The sequence below is a fragment of the Telmatherina bonti genome (assembly GCF_933228915.1).
Source record: "Telmatherina bonti genome assembly, chromosome: 10".
NCBI lineage: Eukaryota > Metazoa > Chordata > Actinopteri > Atheriniformes > Telmatherinidae > Telmatherina > Telmatherina bonti.
This window is the reverse complement of record NC_136628.1, coordinates 33,486,633-33,507,472: the sequence shown is the minus strand read 5'-3', so window position 1 is coordinate 33,507,472 and position 20,840 is coordinate 33,486,633. Positions and strand designations below refer to the sequence as shown.

Genomic DNA, 20,840 nt, shown 5'->3' with positions numbered 1-20,840 from the left:
GGAAAGAGAGTTTTTACACAAACAGATCATTTCATTTCATTTCCACTTGCATTTCAGTGTTTATGTTTGCACGGAGCAAACAGATGTTCCAGTCTATATGCATGCCCACTTCTACTTTATGTAATGCTCTTTCACTGCAAATAAAACTGTTTAGGTGGCCATGAAAAATCAGAGAGCTATCTGATCATTTTGATAATCAAATCTGAAACGTTTACACAAACTCCTGAAATGCAACAATAAATAACTATAGCATCCATTTTTCAGCCTGTTATTGGATCTCCGTCGTAGAACGTACAAAGAGTTTTGTATAACATGACAACACTTTTGTCCTTAGGTTACAGTCCATTAGGAGAAAATAACGGCTGGCTTTCATCCAGTAAACATCTGTCCTCCATCTTTGTACAACACGGCTTCTATTCTTGTTTTATTTCCTCGACTTTTCTGATTTACTTTTTTATTTTCTACTTCATTTTTATATGCATATCTAAAAGAACGGAATAAATAAGATTTAGACGGGCTGAAAGAAGACATCAGAGTAGTGGTGAGAAACAGAGGCGTGTTACGGCCCATTTACTGTCTCTTACATACGTCTGTTTCACACGCCTTCAAATTTCCATGTGTCTTGACCAAAAAATTCACTTCTCTGTCTTGATACTGGTCGGTTGTGGTAATGTACCGCTCTAAAGTTGTTTACAGCTGTCCGTAAACACCAGTAGAAGTAGAATAAGAATAATAAAACCAAAAAGTTTTTTGCTTTTCTGAGCTTTTTCTGCGTCTTTTTATTTTTTTTTAATCTTCTTTTTCTCTGGTTTCTTTCTGTTCGCCGGCTGTGTTGTTGCTCTGTTTACTCCATAAGAGACGGCTAGCTAAGCAGCTTGAAACCCAACCAAATCACGAACTTTTAATCTGATCGTTCATAATCATCTAACTGCTGTCAGTAAATTCAGCATGTCGGATTATTCCGTTTTCATGTCACATGAATAATCTGAGAACTCCAATCAGATTTCAGGTGTGCCTATAAATAGCATCAGTAAACTGGTTTCTTTACGTCTGGCCAACTTTGCGCTGAATGACATAGGGCTGCTCCATTATGACAAAAATTATAATCACGATTATTTTGCATGAAATTGAGATCTCGATTATTTAACACAATTATCCATTATCTTTAACAACATGAATATAGTTCACATTAAACAAACAATTTCTTTAGGATTCCACAGATTTTAGAAAACAAACAGATAACATGAAGCTTTGTCTTGACAAAGAGTAAAAACTGAATCGATAAATATAAGTAAGGATTAAACAACGCTGGTGTTATCGACTCCGCGTCGAGGATGTCTAATGCATGTTTTCAAGTTCTTTAATCTGCTTATACCATGGTCCCACACAGGAAACACTCTATGACAAATTTGATTTTAATTTTTGACAACATTTGCTAAATTTACTCAATTATACGAAGAATTTCATGTTGAACTGGACGCAGTTTTTATGTCAAATATCCGCGGTCAGTAATCGTCTAACCTTAGAATGACATTTGTCTTTCAGATTGTCACTGGTCTAAATTCGTTGGATCAGTTATGGAGGCAGAGCATTAAATGACGTCTAAACAGAAAGCTAGCTTGACTTTTGCTGTCTGAAGTGGCCACCAGATAATCAGAACACCTGGCATGCTCAGAGGATTAACCTTCAGTTTTTTATTGATTTTTTCTCGTCCAGAAAAGCTATTTGGGAAAACAAACCTCATTTTTGCTTTAAATCAGTACATCAGACGAGCTCTTAGTCAAAGTCAAAGCAAACATTCATATCTGTTCCACTGACCTCTGATCATGAGGATCATTTTTGCATTACTCCAAGACACTAAATGGATGTTTTTCTGTTTTACCTTCCGCGAGGCAACTCTCCTTCCTCTCTCCGCCAGCGGACAGTCGGAGTTGGGTCTCCGCGCACCTCGCAGTAGAAGTCCACCGTATCGTCTGCCAACACCACCTGGTTTACCGGCTGTTTGGTGAAGACGGGCCTCTCTGAAACACACCATTTAAGATAGTTTTTACCCTTCTGTATCACATCAGTCCGTCTTTCATGATGTAAAATAAAGGATACGAGTGGGATAGAAGACAACTTGTGCTCTTTTGTTTTATTTTGATTGAAAACTGCTGCTGCTGAAGTTTAATCAGAGTCTCTCAGCAGATGGTCATAAAGAAAGAAAGCATGAAGTCAAAGAGAAATGAGGCAGAAAAAGGAGCTGGAGGTAAGAAGTTAAACACCATGGACGTCGACTGCATTGCACCACAGCTAAAAAGTGATTCTTCATATTTTATCTAGGCCCAAGTCCGCCCTGGAAAGTTTCTTATCAAACCCCAACTTGTGTAAACTCAGGTCAAGACACCCTTAATGGCATCTTGGAATGAATCACTTCTGCAAACTCCTGCTTATTAGCTGTATTTTATCAGAAATACTTGGGTTGCCTGCAGCAATGACCATACTCATCCCCAACGGTGTTACTCAGGTAAGAATCAATGCAACACAATCATATTGTATACCCAGTGAGACAAACATGCCTTGTAAGCTCTTATCATGATCACGATGGATTTTAAAAATCATTACAGGCTGGAGTAATGCCTCTACTGTATGTGGAGTTCAGTGTGCAGCTCATGATAAGGTGAGAAAAATGGATGGATGCATAAATTAGCACAGAAGTGTTCGTCTCATAAATATAAGTAAACAAATATTAAGAAGAAAAAATGAAGACAAGATGTCGTACTGTTGCACTGCAGTGTGTTTACACATTTATTTAATAAAAAAAAGGCAAACGCTGTCGTGTCACGGAGAAAAGAGCAGAGTTGGATGGGAGAAAAAAAAGGGAGGTCAAAGGAGTGAAGCAAAGCGGCAGCTGGGAGGGAAGATATTCATCTACTCCTCCGTCAGCAGGCGAGGAAATGAAAGTGCAACTCAGTGGAGGATAAATCCAGAGAGACAGAGGCAGCGATGTTGTGCTGAAAAGAAAAAGCAGGCTTTCTTTGAAGCTTAAATGTGTTTCCGAAAGTCTGCAAAGTCTAAATCAGAGGTGTCCAAAGTCTGTCCTTGAGGGCCGCTGTCCTGCAGGCTTTCACTGTGTCCCTGCTCCAACACACATGGCTTCCGTTAAATGGATCCAACAGCCAATGTTCTTCTCAGTGGCTTATTAATTAGAGCCAGGTGTGTTGGAGCAGGGATACATGGAAAAGATGCATAATTGTGTCCCTCGAGACTCCACTTTCTGTGAATGTTATTAAGGAAGAACAACATCAACAACATCAACTCGAGTCTGCTTGCCGTTTTCCTGCTCCACCACGGAGACTATTCTCACATTTGCCTCTCCGCGTGGTTTGCCAGCTGGACAGTGGCGAACAGAAAAGATCTTCAGAGACAGAGAAGATTGTTGGGTGCCCTCTACCCACACTGAGGACCTTCACAGCTCTTACTGTCTCAGTAGAGCCAACACCATCCTGATAGACTCTACCCACGTGGGTCACTTCCTGTTGGAGCTTCTGCCATTGGGCAGATGGTACCGGCACCATTACAACCAGGACAAATATATAAAAAAACAGCTTCTTCCCAACAACTGTCAGTCATTAAACAAATCTTTATTGCAATAAGACTCGATCTGTGCAACAGACACATCATATCAGTGGCTTTAGGTTTGGTTTGAACATTGTTGGTTTTAATATGTGTATGTATATTTACGTGTGTCTGCACATTAGTGCATGTATGTATGTGTGTATATATATATATATATGTTCAGTTTTCATTTATGTGTTTCATTGTTTTATAATATTTATAGTGTAAAAAAGTGCAGCTGAAGGACTTGCACCTTACTCTTTGGTGCACTTGTAGCAATGACAATAAAGCTAATCTGAATCTGAGGACCGGAGCTGGAAAACCCCGGTTTAAATGATCAAACTTGGCAGATAATGATCAATTTGTTCCAAAAATCATTATTTCTAGTCATATCTGAATATAATTGATGGTTTTCTATAGTTTTACAGAGCTATAACTGTTCAGATCACTTTGTCATTTGTTTTTTATTTGACTATATTTGACATTGAAATGACTCACCAAACACCACAAGCTCAGCAGGATCGCTGTCTTTCTCGCCAACCATGTTGGTTCCAACACAAACATACATGCCAGCATCACTTTTTCTGGTGTTGGAAATCATCAGCTTGCCTCCACGGATCTGAAAAAGAGGGAAATGGTGAGTGGGAAAGGGGAAAAGAGGGAGGTAGAAAAAGAAAGAGACCAACATAGACAGACTGGAAACAGGAAATGGAAACATGTTAGTTAAGACAGAAGACAGTTTTGTTCTGTGCTCTATGACAGATGGCTCCCCTCCTAGCCAGGACATTATTTGACAATAGCTCTAACTTTGGACCAATCACTATAGAAACGCTTTCAACTGCCCAGTTTGTAAAAAGTGGTTTTATTGATTCATCAGCTGATGATTGAGTGCAGTGTGTGGACTCTAAACTTCCAACACTCAGGATCATTTTAACACCAGAGATTTTACAACAAACCTATGGATGGGATATGTGAAAACCTCATTTTCATGGTGGAGCTTAGAGGATTAATTAAGTTATCTAATTACCTGAAGGAAGATAATCCTTCTTAGTGTGGTGGTATGACTGGATTGTTTTCCAGTTGGCAGCAGGGTGAACAGTTCATGTTTTTGAGCCTCTTCAGTAAAGCATACACCTCGATAATTTATAACATTCCCTGTCATAAACATGAAAAAATCCCCCTCTGTAGCTTAAAAGAACAAGATTGGAGATGCACAATAGCCTTATGATCATTATTATTATTATTATTATTATTATTATTATTATTATTATTATTATTATTGATTAAACCAAAACTCTCCTTTTCCCCCTCAACTCCACCAATGAGACAGGATTGTCTCCTTTTGTCTTTGCATGATCATCAGTCACCCCCCCCCTCCCTTCCCTCCCTCCTTTACATGCCAACAGTGAGTGTGCTGATTTGTTTTAATAGTCTGAAGTTTGCATTCCAGTTATTTTTGCAAGCAGCTTGAAGGATTCCACAAAACAATCAATGCTTGTTTATCTACATTTGCACTTCACTGTCAAAGTGAGCATAGCTCAGATTCATCAGCAGGTGCTTCTCACCAATGATGGGAGCTCTGTACTTTCTAGAACACAGAGCGGTTTAAGTTTATTTAAGACTGAAGGTGACTGAAAAATCATTGTTTACACAATGAATTATTTGGGAATTTATGCCAAAACCTGGAAAACTTTCTATGTCAGAAGATAACACAGTGGATTTGTTCTCTTCTGTTTCCAGAATTTACTCACAGTGATGCGTTCATCTCGATCATTGACCCGAACGTTGTTTCTTTTCCAGGAGATCGTGGGCTCGGGATGGCCTCTGGGAGGGATACACTCCATGACAGCGGGCTCGCCTGCTGCCACCACCACATCACTGGGAGTCTGACGGAAGTCGTCTCTCAGAACTACAGAAAAACACATGGAGCAGAAACACAATCAGAATGTGTATAAACCTCTATGCAGATGACACCACCTTTAATCTAATCCAGCTTTGTTAAAAAAAAAAAAAAAAACATTTAGTCAAACAATCACATTTCACTTTAACTAAAACTGCATTCACAGACTCTATTAGAACCCCAAACCTGCAGAAAAAGTTTGGACTTCATGGCTAATAATGATGCAGAAAAAGATTATGTAAGTTTTAAGCAGTGGTTTTAATCATAATCTGGTACCGGTTAGTATCTAAAACAGTCTTTTAAAGGCAAAGATGGGCAGAAGACTTTTTTTTAAAACAAATTATTGCAAAAATAAAATAAAATAGATAAATTACATGTTTAAAAACAATACTTCTCAAAGACTGACAATGATGAGCACATTTCTCCGACACAGAGTTTAAATCATCAATCAATTTAAGCAATCTGAACAATTTTAGTACTTAAAAATAAAGTTTGGACATCTGATCTCTAAAACAAAAGTGCTTTAGGATCCGTCATTCCTAATACAGATAGACAAGAAGTTATCATACATTTGATCACATTAGCCTGTTTGTCAAGCTCTACAAGCAGCATGTCATTCACATATGACACTTTAATTTTATTGTGCGAAACGATAAGCGTTAGCTGGCCCTATCCAGGAGCTGTGCTGACTTCTCTGGGCTTTGCAGTGTTCCCAGTGATAGCTGCATGTAAACTTTCCTCACATCCCTTCATTTTCCATTCTTTGTTCGGTTTTAACATCAGCAAGATGTCATCACCACCTCTGCATCTCTAAACATGTGAAGTTGCTTCCATGTGATTGGTCGATTAGCTTTTCGGTTGATGAGGTGATTGAGACAAACAAAGCGTAAAATGTCTACATTACATTAGAAGTCAAATTAAATGTATAAAAGTCATTTAAAAGGTATAAATAAAAGAAAAAGATCATGTCTCACTATCTGGTGGGGCAGAATAACCCAAAGCATGATGGGACATTGCTGCTGGTACTGTATTTGACATGAGTGAATTTAACATGATGTGCCTGCATCCCTGAGGTCTTCATTGACTTAATATCATGTGTGTGTGGCATCACAGCACATCAATAATGAAGGCTCCAGTCGCTGACACACGCACATAGTAGATGAATTATTCAGCCTGACCCAAACACACATAAAAACACACACCAACATGGCAAACACACACACAAACACACAAAGACAAAAGAAATGCCATTTGTAAAGTAATTCAGATAATCAGCTTTATTGTTTTAAAAAAGGAGTAATTTTGGATTTAAATCTGCATCTCTCCTGCTTTCTGGAGTTTATTCATGAAACAAGGTTTTTCTTTAGGTCACGTCTGTTTTCAAATTCATCCCTCTGTAGCCGACATCTTGAAGGCGTCTGGCTTTATTTTTATATGTATAACATAACACTTTTTGAACCTCTGTGCCTCTTCTGATTACAAATACAGAAGACGGCCCAAATCACTCACCAATTTCCAAATAAGATAAAATATTAAATGATTTCTTTAAAAAAAAATCTTTTTTCTCGCCTGGACATTCACTTAAAAGCCTTCTTAAATAATGCGAATACTCATGCTACTCTAAAAGAATCTTTTCTACATCATGAAACCCATAAAGCAATGCAACATCTAAATCTCTTCATATCGTTTTCTTTGCACAAATACGTCCTAAAGCATCCTTCGAAGCAACCGTGTCAGCAGACGGAAGAATCGAACATCTGCTTCTAAAAGATTAACTGATGGGAGACGATGGGTTGTCAGATTTTTATGCATTATGAAGATCTTGCTGAAGATATCAATAAGTCAGTAAAGTGACACTCAAGTCTCTGAGTGTACAAAGCCTTGCATGGATCTAAAAACAGCCATAAATAAAAAGAGGAAGAAACCTGGTCTCAAAAGAAACTGGTCACATTCTAGTATCCACTGACATCTCCTTAAAGTGGTTTAAACATTTTAACATGCATCACGTCTTGAAGGAAAATTAGATACAAAAGTGTCTTTTATTTACATAACACACATTTGCAGAGTTTGAAATAAGAAAAAATACAAATCAACAGATTTTTTTTTATCATAAAATCCTTCCAGAACTGCTTGTTTTGTGATTTTATCCTGCACTTTAAGTTTTATCTCATCTTTTACACTAAAATGAATTGTATTATCTTGAGCAAGGCCTCCTTGTTATGTAAGTATGACTGAGCACATCATGGCCTTTTGTTGTGCAGTAAAATGACTTAGACATAAGCTCAATGGGCATCAACTGCCAGGTAGACTATTAATGAGCTTGGGCCAGATATAAGGCTTGTCCATTAATACTTCATTTGAAACTCGTTCCCACTGGGTTATCTTTGAGAAAGCTTTTTAATCATAACAAGGAAGAATATTTCTGAAGTGAGGGTGGGATTGATGGATGAGGTCGTTTCACATTGAGAATGAAAGATATGGCAGATAATTTGATGTTATGTAAGTGTCTCTAGTCTGCACTTATGTAAGCTATGAGACAAGAAAGTTCATTTCAAAGTGTAAAATGTGGTGTTAGAGAAAGCACTTTGTTCTGAAACTCCAATCTACACCAAGATCACTTGATAGAAATTATTATTTCTCATGTATGTGATTCGTAGTTATGTATTTATCACAGACAACAGTCCATTTTTTTGGGAAACTGGGATCCAAGCTGCAAATTTGGTGGCGGGTTAAATTATTTTCTGAGCAGATTTACAGCGTCGCTCAAATGGGATCTTTAAGTGCATTTAGGATCACACACAAAGCAACACAAAGACGACCTCAGATCTATAACGACGTTTTAAAGAATCAATGCTGCTACGAGAAGAGTGCTGTGACGGATGGAAGGAGAACAAGTCTGTGGACACATGTCAAGCAATTTTCCTGATTTAAATCTGGAATAAGCTACTGTTTTACAGCAACAAAGCTACAACATCACTGCTGCGTGCTCACAACAGCTTAACTTGCACATTAAAAATAAACAGCCACCCCCAAAAGTGACCTTTTCACACTGCTTGCCTGCAGTGACAACAGACAGAACCACAGCGTTGCCAATGGCTACGGTCACATGACATGTTTTAATTCTGAATTAAATATTTCCACATCACAGTATTACCTTCAGGTGTACATGGTAATAGTAATTCTGAATTGAGGTTTACATTTAAACACGTTTGCCTGAACTAAATTCTGCTTTAGTTTGGTGGGTTGGGAAGGGTTCTGATTCCTGACTCTGCTTCCTGCTTCTTGTCTCATCAGATATAACAAGGAAAACCACAATTTTTGTTTTGATTTTGATAATAAATTTAAAGTACCAGCTAGACACAAGCATACTACTTCACTTTTTTCAGCAGCTTAGGAGGTAAAGGGAGATGAAGAACCAGAGACTGCAGGCAGAAGACCACGTCATCTGGACGGGAAAAGCTAACAAGCATGTGCAGAACGACTGGAATTAATTTCAAGCAGAATAAATGTTTACATGACAGAGGAATAAATCAGTTCCGATTTAAAATAGGAATAAAACAGCCCCTTACTTTGAAATTAAGTTTAATTCCGAATTGACATTTCGATTCGGAATTGGGTGTTTACATGGTCATATGGATTTGTTTAAAGCAGGTTTAACTTTTATTCTGAATTAAAGAGGAATTAAAATTCTCATGTAAACATGTCTACTATGTAGGTTTTTACAAACCTAAAACTCCTGGATCCTCCGTTCCCACTTATGTTTTTATAAAGGATTCAAACTTAAATTTATGACATAAAGAATAGTCGGTTCAATTCAATGCAAATCAATTCAATTCCAATTCAAATCAACTCCCTAATTACAGTCCCAATTCACAACAATTATTTTGAAAGTACTTTTAAAGATACAGTCCAATTCAATCCATTTAATTATTTAATTATAAAACATTGTAATCCTGATAGTATCAAGTTTTACAATATAATATTACAATTATATTTAAGGATTTTCTGCTTCTTCTTTTTAAACAGGTATTTAAATGTAGAGTATGTAAGATTTTCAATATTTTCTAAATAAATTGACTAATAAATTAACTAGAACCATAATTAGAAAGTTTTTTGAACCTGTAGATTCCAGTCTGTCCATATTTGATGCGTTATTAAATTACAAGTTTAATTAATGACAAATGACAAAAGGCACTTTTTTTTTTTTTTACTGGTACACAAACATTTAAGAAGGGTCTTTGTCATTAATTAAACTTGTAATTTAATAACATCAAATATGGACAGACTGGAACCTACATGTTTAAAAACAAACTATCTAATAATGATTGTAGTTATTTTTTTAGTCAACATCTTTCTTAAAATAAAAATTTATTTCATCAAATAAAAATGGACATTTAATTGCATGCAGATATTACATGATTAAATCATGGCTGTTTTCATAACACCACATATTTAACATGCATGTGAAACTGGATTTAATTTAGAGCAGAATGAATGTTTACATGACAGAGTACTTATTAAAAGTAACAATCAGCAAGCTCTTTTTACTTTTAGTAAAAACAGTATTTCAGGTGTGAACAGGATCAACACATAAGCCCAAAAAAAGTGTCATTACTTCAGGATAAATACTGATCAAAACTCACAGATTATGAAAAGTAAACCTTTGCAGATATAAGTTCATATGCACAAGAGAAAATGTGTATAAATATGTGTTGCCCCAGTTGGTGCGTTACCGCGGTAATGTTGCTGTAATATCACATGCCTGCAGGGGAGGTTTGCTGCCTCTTCTGATTAATGACAACGCTTCGCTCCTGACAGCACCAACCGGACAAGAGAGCCCCAGGATATTAACATTATCATCACCATACATATATCTGTCTGCCCATCCAGCCAGCCATATGAAACTTTTCCCCTCACACTCCTCTGTACATTTGCTTTCTCTTTATCAGAAGCACCTGGGTCGTGCTATCTGTCCACACAGTGGGAAGGTTCATTTCTCTTCAGGCCAAGATAGCCTGGGGGTTGTCCCTTCATGTGTGTGTGTGTGTGTGTGTGTGTGTGTGTGTGTGTGAGAGAGAGAGAGAGAGAGGATTGCTGTGTTTTTAATCAAGGTCACATGAGAAGGGCACATCAGTATTTCTTTTCCTCATTAGCAGACAGAGGCTGCGCTTGCCAGGCTAGTGGTCCTCACAATTTATTGTTGCCTCTACTTTGTTATCGTCTTCTTTATCGCATGTCTGTCAGAGAGATGAAAGTGCCGCTTATGGCTCGAGTCAGACCCATACAGTGATGTCCAATTACGCCTCCAAAAAGCATTTGGGGCACTCCGAATCCCACCGGCCCCTCAAATCCTGCAATCATATGCTAGGCCACACCCCTGACCTTATCAGCGGCTGGTGCCGTCAGTTCTCTCAATCACTGTCCGCGGCAGATTAGAAGAAAAAAATGACTAAATTGTTCAGGAACCTGTCCCGTCACGCAACGTGGGGAAGGAAATAAGACAGCTGACAGCACCCCAGGTTTGAATTAGCATGTGTGGGGTTAAAGGACTGCTGTCATGACCCGTCACACACTGTTCTGAAATCATGGCTCCAGGGGAGCCTGATCGTTCCCATTCTGCCCCTCAGCGCTTGCCAAATCCGAGCAAAAAGAGGGTCTCAAGAAGTTTATTAGGCACTGGCAATTACCCATGAGGCCCTTGGGGGCCCATATTAAGTGGGTGCACTTTGACCCTTTCTTTAAACCCCTTCAACAAAGCCAGAGTAATCCCCACCACTGGGCCTGGATAGTATTCTTTAATCAAAGCACAGACACCCACAAGGTAAAACACAAGGAGCCCTAGCGTAGAGATCTGAAATGTAGATAAAAAACTCAGCAAAGGTGCACATCATATATATATATATATATATATATATATATATATATATATATATATATAAAATGGTACTTCGCAAAAAAAAAAAAGTTTCTCAAGTTTCTCAATAAATTCTCAAGTCTTTGCTTTCAAGAGAAAGAAATATCATTGAAACAAACACAACAAAAACTACATGTATTTAGACTTTTTACTTTGAGCATTTTTTGTTTATATTTCCAGTTTTTAATGCTGCTATTTATCTACTATCTCCACAAACCCCCCTCCAACTCAGCTCCCTTTTGGCACCACTGTGCTTTATTCCAGCCATGGCAGATTGTTGTCCTTATCCTTGTCAGAGAGGCAGAACTTTCTTGTCACTTGTTGATCTTTGGCTGCTCCTGATTGGACATTACCATCAATTTTCGCAATCTGATGGAAATGTTGACAAAAGTGGCTTCTTTATAATTTCTGGGTCAAAATATAGGCAACCTAGTAGTTATAATGATCTTTTTTTATCTTGCAAAAATGTGACAAATGATGGTGTTGTCATGGAGACCCATTGTCGATTCATGATGAAGAGCCTCAGAATAAACACTGCATTTTGCAAATGGATTGTAGACCTCCTGGACGGGATAGAAATGTCTGTAAAACTTCTTTAGATCACCTAATGGCCAAGATATCCATCACAGTTCATCCCACAGAGTTACACACTACCGTTCCTCAGAAAGCGTTGACAAAGCGATAACGCTCGGGGACGCCAGCGATAAAGTAGAGCTAAATGGAATAATGACCTTGTGGTAAAACAGAAAATAGAAAATAAGAAGATAAATGGCATCAACTCATGATCTTCAAGCTAATTTGTCATTTTCCAAAAGGTGTGTAACTGCATAAAAAACCAGGGCGTTGTGTGATTTACTGCAAACTATCAGAACTGTGTTGTCTAGTATGTGAACATTTAATTGGACATAAAAAAACACCTTTGGGTTGAGCTCCAGCACAATTTAATTATAAGACTTTATTGCTGGTTAATTTACCAAGGGCAGCATGTGTGTGTGTGTGTGTGTGTGTGTGTGTGTGTGTGTGTGTGTGTGTGTGTGTGTGTGTGTGTGTGTGTGTGTGTGTGTGATACAGCAAAAAAATCCCCCCAAGAATAAATATTCAGATGGCAGACAGAGAATGATGGATGGTCCCTTGGCTAGCTGAGCAAAGAGGCGGGTGGAGGGACGAGGGAATCAAGTAAAGCCTCCTCAGGTCCACGCTCTGCTTGGGGGGGGGGTTGAGCTGGGCATCTGTCAGTCCGTCATCTGACATCTTGTCCTAACACAAAGCAATCTGCTTTAGTGTGGAAAACACACACACACACACAAGAACACACTCATCCTTTTAGCTCTTTTGCTCGACTACAAGCATCTTCCTCGCTGCCTTATCACACCTGCTTGGACATCTCCTGTGTCGTCTTTACAGGTGAAACCTGTTCCCAGTGGCAATATCTGTCCAGGCCCTTGGGCCCAACAGGGACCCCCCCCATCAGAAGCCACTCTCATTATCCAGAGTGGACCCCCTCTGATCCCTATCAACCATTACACCCAGATGAAACGACCCACACAGGATATTGTGTGTGTGTGTGTTTTCTGGGATGATTGGGAGGATCTGTGAAGTGTGTGGAGCCTTTAGGGGAGGCGGAGGTCTCACAGTTGGAGACAGATGTCCGTGCTCCTGCTAAGCCCCCCCCCCCCCCCCCCCCCCCCCCCCACACACACACACCCTCCAATCCAATCCAATACAAACACAGACACTCTCACAGATACGCTGCACGGCAGCTGTAGCAGCAAATACAGCACAACACTGTCTGCATTCAATATGACCGGCTCGGTGCAATATGCAGGCAGACGAGAGTGTAATCCCCCCGCAGTGCATCAACACACACACACACAGGCTGGAGGAGTTCTTAACATTTCTTTATCACAACATTTTTTCTTTTTAACTTTTTTTATTCCTTGCCCTGAGAGTATTTTATGGCCTTGACTAAATGAGATAACATGGTTTGGCTTTCAGGAAACGCTCGTACGGCCAACCGCAAAATTGGGCCGCTACTAAAGTTAAACGAATGGGAATCACAGCGAGAGGGCATTTCAATTACTCCTTCCTCAAAGCCCAGAAGGGTCACCTTCTCAGCTGCTGCCTGCCCTTACAAGCACACACTCAAAGACACACACATAACCTGTTCATCAATGTCCGCTGCATTTTTTTTCCCTCCCCCCTTAAATTTATTCCCTCTGTCTTCTTTTGTCCCCTTAGCATGTCCCCTGGCAGAGCCATTTAGGCCGCCGTTGCTGCTGCTGCTGCTGCTTCGTCTTGTCAGCCGAGTCCATTTAGCAGCCAAAACTGTTCCGTTCCCGCCCAATCCCCCAATCCCCCAATCCCCCAATCCCCAGCACAGCCCTTCCTCCACGCCGCCACCGAACCGGGACTGACAATTGAAAAGCAGCTGGTCCCACAAACGATGCTGACAAGAGCGTGAAAAATGTTTACAATGCAAAGCTGCCAAGAATTAGACCTAAACCACTGCGGTGAATGGTCCATTTGCTTCTCCTCTGTCTGCAATTAGTGGCGTTATTTAAAGGGAAGCTGTTGCTGAACTGAGTCTCTAATCATCAGTTTTACTGGAGTAAGTTTTACATTTTACAAAACATCCAAAAGAGACTGAAAAATGTTCAACAGTGTACTTGTTGCTGATTGTTTTCTATAAATCAGATAAATAAAACCATCCATTTTCTCCCTGAACAAAAGATCTGATGCTGTTTTTTTTATTTTCTGGTTTTTTTTTTCTTTTTTTTTTTTTTTTTAGTAAAGCTGCTCGATTGGATTAAGACCTGGTGACTGTGGAGGTTATTGTAGTGCAGTGAGGTCACTGTCCTGTTACAGAAAACAGCTGGAGATGATGTGAGCTTTGTGACATGGTTCATTATTCTGCTGGATATCTCCTCTGGTCTTACAGGGATGAATATGATCAGCAACAACAGTCAGGTAGGCAGTGATGGTTAAACCGTGTCGCAATGGTACCAAGAAGCCAAAAGTGGGCAAAGAGAACATCTTCCACAGATTGAATCATCACCACCATCTTAAAACTGTTGAAGCAAACAGAATGAATTCATGGTTTTATGTTATTTTCAACTAATTCTAATCCCGCCATCTGAGTGTTGCAGCTGAACTGGAGACTCATCAAACCAGGTAGCATTTTCCCATCTTCTCTTTTCCAGTTTTGGAGAAACTGCAAACCCTCCAGATGATTAATTCCTTCATTTTCTACAGTACTTATTTATAATCAGGGTTGTGGGGAAGCTGGAGCGTATAATTAGCAGGCGAGATGCGGGGTACATCCTGCACAGGTCACCAGTCTATCGCTGAAAATCCCAGTAAAGCAGATGTTTCTGAATCACTCAGACCAACAACCAAACCATGTTCAAAGTCACTTCCATCCCCTTTCTTCCTTCTTCTGATGCTCAGTTTGAACTTCAACAAGTTGTCCTCAGCATCTTTCCATGACTAAATGCATTGAGATGCTGCGGAGTGACTGCCTAATTAGCATTTCAGGTAAATAAAAATGGAACCTAAGCGCTGAAAATGATAATATCCCTTGCAGATATAACCCCAAAATGGAAGAACCTTGTGCTGATCACTCACAGCTGTCAAATTAACATTTTTATAAGATTTTGGACATTTCTGCTTATCTAAATTCATTCAAATTTTTTAATTTTTCACTTCAAGCTTTTCAACTCATTTCCTTCATAACCTTGGGAAAAACCCTTTTTTTGATAGAAGCAACTGAAAAAATGAAATACATGAACTGGAAAGTGGGAGAGCTTATATATCCCTGGTGCAAATCAATATTATGTGAAAGTCCTGGCATTCCTCGCAACAAACCTTTGCAAAGGTTTGTTTTGTTTTATTGGCTGCTGGGTTCAGATAACACTGAAAATAAATCTGCAGGTCCCGATGATGCGTTACAAGCAGATTACAAACCTTTTATTACAACATGATCATCAGACCAAGTTAAAAAAAAATAATATTCCGTTCAATATTCCTGTCATGCTCTGATTCTGTTTATGATGCCATAAAATCTTTATCTTTGCTGCTACATGTAAAATACCGCCCCAAATTGAATTAAGTCATAAATTTGGAGAAACCATGTGTCAGACAGCGAGCTCTCGGCGCTGCAGAGGAAAAAAAATCAAATGAATCCATTTGTCAAGGTGCAATGTTTCACGGCTTTTTAAACACTCATAAATGCCAGGGCCGTGCCCCTCCACATTGGCTTGTCATATACAGAGAGCAGGAAGAGGAGGGGTGAGGATGGGTGAGGGGAGGAGGGTAACGCTTTGCAGTAGTGGCGTCTGGAGTCGACATGACGGTGGGCTCCACATGCATCAGTGGGACAGCACAGGAGGCGGCTGCTGGATAAAAAAAGCTGGGGGTTTTGTGTGCATCTGTGAGAGTTATAACGAAGCACATGGCCCACGAGCACGAAGAAGCAAAGACAATGAGGATGATCAAGCCAGCTTGGAGGTAAACTCCAAGCGCAGAGTGGTGAAAACAAGCTTATGTTCGCGAGTCCTCCGGAGAAGACTGTGCGCCACGTTGCAGCCGTTTAAAGCCATTTTCACACATTGGAACCAAACACTGAGGTTTTTTTATTTTACTTGGACGAGTTTGTGTGAACATGGAAATGTGTAAATCACTCCGGGTGAATAATCTGTTCACTTAGCCAGTAACCTCGCAGAAAGTCTCTGATGTCTGATCGAGTCACGGAAGTAAAACGAGACCCGATAACCTTTCCATCACGGAGCTCAGAGTTGTCCAGTCTGTTCTGGAAGGCTGCTGTCCTGCAGGTTTTGCATGTTTCCTGCTGCAGCACACCTGAATCAGATAAGTGGTTCAACATGCTGAGGCAGGAGTCATTTCAGTCAGGTCTGTTGGAGCAGGGAAACATCTAAATCCTGCAGGATTACAGCGGAGGTGGACACTCCTGATGCACATAGTTCAAAACCAGAAGGATACAATCATCTGGTGGAAAAGGACAAACAAGATTTGAGAGCTTTTGTTGGTTAGGGTCTTCTCCTTAAAGGTCCTTCCACGCCTGCTCCGAACATTTCGCCCAAATAATTCGCACATTTATCGGATCAGTGAAGCTTCAATGAAAACAATCACAGCAGTAACAAAAATCTGTCCTGTGATTTTGTGAGTTTTATTTTTTCAAACTATTTTTTCAAAAGGTTGACTTTTTAACATTTGCATCCCATCAATATATAATCGACCAATCAGAGAAGGCCTGTGGACCGATAGACCACTGGTTGCAGCTATGCAGGTTTCACGTTGTCCATGCTACTTCCTTTAAACTTTGTGTCATCACGGCCGAGCGATTACTTCTTCTCTGCTTCTTAAAGCAAACAGCTAGCTGCTAAAGCAGGTCCTCCAACTGTCCCATGGATGTCCTCATGTCCATCCTGAAGCCGCTGTGGTCCAGCTTCAGCTCCTGTATGAAACAATGAAACTCCCCAAACTCTTCTCTTTTCTAGCATCGGCTGTCGGCTACCTGGTGCCTCTTTATGCCTTTTCTTTTAGCATCAGCACACTGTTGTCATGGCTTTATATGGAATCCACCTTGTAAATTTTGCATCACATAGACATAGAAATAGACAGAAATTTTGATAGTTCACGTCCAAATTATTTGCCCAGGCTGTAAAAGCCTTAAGACTTTTTTATTGTATAAGTTACCACTTCCTGCACACTTAACTCAAGGACCCACCCACACCTAAATCTAACAGTGCATATCTAGAAGCTACATCTTAAATTGGAAGACCTGCAGGATTCTAATGTGGAGCTTTGGATAAAGGCTGAAACAGAAAACTGCTGCTGCAGCCTGCAAGCAAGCCTCGTCTCAGTGCATGCAAGATGTTCGGCCAAATAGGGGATTAAAAATACTTTTGGTCATTTAGCATCACTACAGTATTTAAGCTATTGTTGAAATCATAAACTGTACATAAAACAGGGACAGAGAGGGTTTTTAGAATTTATCTCCTGCAGTCGTTTTTGCAGCAGCTTGTCGATAAAGTTTGCTCTCCCCTAAAGCATGATGCTCTTAGTTTACCCAAAAAGGATTTTGCATTTTCAGAATATCATCCTTTACTGAAAAGTACTCCATCCTTACATGTTGATACTAAAAAGGAAGTTTGTTTGCTGAAGCGCACAGAGTTCTGTTTTATCAAACTTCTGATGGCAGCTACACGAGTCAGACCCTCATTTGACAGAATTCAGTTTTAAGGCCCTTCTGTGAACTTGCATGAACTAAACCTGCATGTTTAGTGTAGCTGATAAGTTTATTAATCAAGAACCATGAGTAAAACCATTATCAAAAGATGCTTTACACCAGATTTAGTCTTAGCTAGTTTCCATCTGCAGTCCCTGGGCAGGCGAGGTCATACAAATTAAAAGGTATTCAACAATCTACAACAGCCACACTTATATACAATCAATTTACATTTCTCCAAACACTCAATATCAATTAAAAATTTGAAAAAAATAAACACATAAATATCATATCAGTGTTTGATGGATCTTGGATTCTTTGTTTCTGAAAGTGCCAGATAACGGTTCATGTAGGAATCCATCTATCCAGCATCAGAACGGTATGGAGGAAGGGTCTTCTGGTGCTATCACACACAGCTTGAATGCAGCATAAATAAAGCTTTATGTGTCCATCCAACAGCCTGACCTCCACACTATGAAGACGGATTTATGTTTGAGGGTATATTGCTGATGAAACTCATGTATGAATCAGGGATGTTGGTAGTTAAACTGGTTATAGATGGTAGAAGGAAGGAAAGCAATACTGATATCAAAAATAATTTGTTTGATTGCAATTATTGGCCTGTTTTGTTGTTCATTTCCCCTTTAATGGAAAATAAATAGTTAAATGTATGTTTATATGATGTACTATCATTGCATAAATATTATAGAAGTATCATATAGTACAATTTAATTACGTAATTTTTTCACATGAAAATTCTTTCATTATCTATTTTCATTCTTAATTTGTTTTTATACTTTCTAAGTTTTATATGTAGAAAAAAATAACTATATTGTAAATTTTCCGTGAAAAATAGCAGTTTTAAAGACTTAATGCTTTTTTGGACCAAATGAATGATTTTTTTCTCAACAAATTCCAGTGTAAATATAACGAACACAACTGATCAATGTCATTGGCTGGTTGTGTCCTGTTTGTCAATATTCAATCTGTTTATAGCCAGCAGCAGTCAATCACACTATGATCCTGATCCTGGCGTGGTACACTCACCAGAACTACTGGTGAGTGTACCACGCCCATCAGTTCCAGCATGGCATGGTTTAACCAGCACAGCCTATCTGAGTATTGCTGCTGACCATGTCCATCCCTTTATGAGTACAGTGTAGCATCTTCTGATGGAAACTCCCAGCAGGATGATGCACCATGTCCCAAAGCTCACATCATCTCCACCATGACGATGAGTCCAATGGAATCCTCTGCTTATTGCTGGGGTAGAGTCCAGCTTCACCGTAACCCTGAATTGGACTAGATGGTAATAATTTCAACACCTCCTGTTATAATAAGGCATAACTTCATGGAAAATCAGTATGAGAAACTTTCTTCAGTGATTTTTATCACCTGTTTAGTTTCATCAAACGATGAAAAAAAAAATACTTCTGATCAGAGCGCAGATTAATTTTATGCAACATGCCACATTCTTGGGTATAAACACAAAAGACCAGTCAAAAGGTTCATATTTATATGTCTAAAGAGCTATTAAATGCCCTGGCTAGCCTTCCATCTCTCCTGCTGGATCTTGGAACCCCCCCCCCACATCACACCGTGACATGTTCGTACACATTCATGCAGAACAAGCCTGAGGCCTGTTTGATTGAAACAGCCATATTCCGAGTCACGAGGGGGGCTGTATTAACCCCCTTCCAGCCACCACCTTACTTAATCCAACCTCAACTCCAACTCTAAGAAATGCCTTAAATTTGTGCACAGGCATGAACAGAGCCAGTTTGCAGTAAACACAAACACTGGTTTGAGGGTAATCCTTTCAATCATAGGGCATGGGGGTGTTCACCTACGTGTGCTTCAGCAGCAGGTTCTCATCCCAGCTCCGAGTTTGTGCCGATTCTCTGACTGTGCTCACCCACCCGGCAAGCTTGAGGTTAATCCACTGCAAACCTCCCCTGGCATGCCATATTGTCCGTATGTGTGTGTCTGTGAGTTTTTCTTTCTATTTTTTTTCACATCTAAATATTTAACTCCTATGGAAGTACACAAATCCCATAACCTCTGAAAACTTGCAGACAAAACTCAGGGTACAGACTCAACCCCAGCTCTAACAGGGAACAGAGCTTTTCTGCATCTCTGTGGCTCATAGAACAGACCGGTTAGAAGAGAGACATCTTTCAAACCCATGTGGCCACCGCCCGGATCCACGCTTGCCCTTTGTGCAACGCGGTGATTTGTTTTCCGTGTAACGCAGCTGTTGCGAGCCTGACCCTGACTTCTAACCTCTTACCTGCAGCGAGGAGCAAGAAAAACATTTTCCCAGCATGGATCGATGATGCCACATTATCAAAAAGCTGTAGTTAAGATTTATTTCCCCTTCTTAGTCTCTTAATGTGAATTGATGACATCCAGTCCAGGCTGGTGACCTCCGAAGGGAAAAAGTGATGTTAGAAGGAATGCAGTCAAGGTGAATGGATGTCAAATCTATCAGCTAAATGCTGCAGCCTGTTTACTGCTTTATGGATTCAATCCAAAAAATGTTTCTTTGATGATGAACTATAAGGGACACAAATTACTTTTGAATTGATTGTCGTAACTTCTATGATGAAGATGCAATGAATTCGCCCTGCCTGAGTCTTCTCTGAAATTGAAAGTGGCGTGCATCCCATTGGGGAGTGCACAGGGGTGCATCCCAATCAACTCTGTGTAACGATCGCAAAAATATGACCACTGCGATGTAATGAACCATTTGCTCCTGTTACTCCGAGGTATTCATGAAATATTTAAAATATCTCACAATATTTTATTCAGCCTGAGTGGCTCTCCTCTCCTCATAAAGCTGAATAAAATATCAACCGAAGCTGCTCAGCGTTTGTGCGTGATTGACAAGCTTGTGAAAATAAAAATGTTCTTGTGACAAAGAAAAGTCTATTCAGGGAAAAAAAAAAAAAAAAAAAGTACATAAAAGACCTCTTAAGAATAATTCATGGCTTAGAAACTGAGGGAAAAAAAGGTAGGTGAAACAGCATTTTAACAGATCTCATTTGGCAAAAGCGTGCTGGTGGAGATTTGATAAGTTAATGTTGGAATAGTTTGGGAGATTTTTTATTGGGAACGTGGCTGACGTGTTATAACAATAAGTAAAGCAAAGGCAATATATGCATGGCATTGCGAGGAAGCGC

At 39.6% G+C, this 20,840-nt stretch overlaps 1 protein-coding gene across 3 annotated transcripts in view; it reads right to left on the bottom strand.

The window, feature by feature from the left end:
• The window catches only part of robo3 (roundabout, axon guidance receptor, homolog 3), a 128,654-nt gene that overhangs the window by 61,937 nt on the left and 45,877 nt on the right, over positions 1-20,840 (bottom strand). For all 3 annotated transcript variants that reach the window (XM_079247747.1, XM_079247748.1, XM_079247749.1), the window contains exons 3-5: positions 5,349-5,506; positions 4,096-4,216; positions 1,883-2,021 (exon numbers count right to left, since the gene is read on the bottom strand). In XM_079247747.1, the coding sequence (XP_079103873.1) occupies positions 1,883-2,021; positions 4,096-4,216; positions 5,349-5,506 (418 nt within the window). The remainder of the gene's footprint in view (positions 1-1,882; positions 2,022-4,095; positions 4,217-5,348; positions 5,507-20,840) is intronic.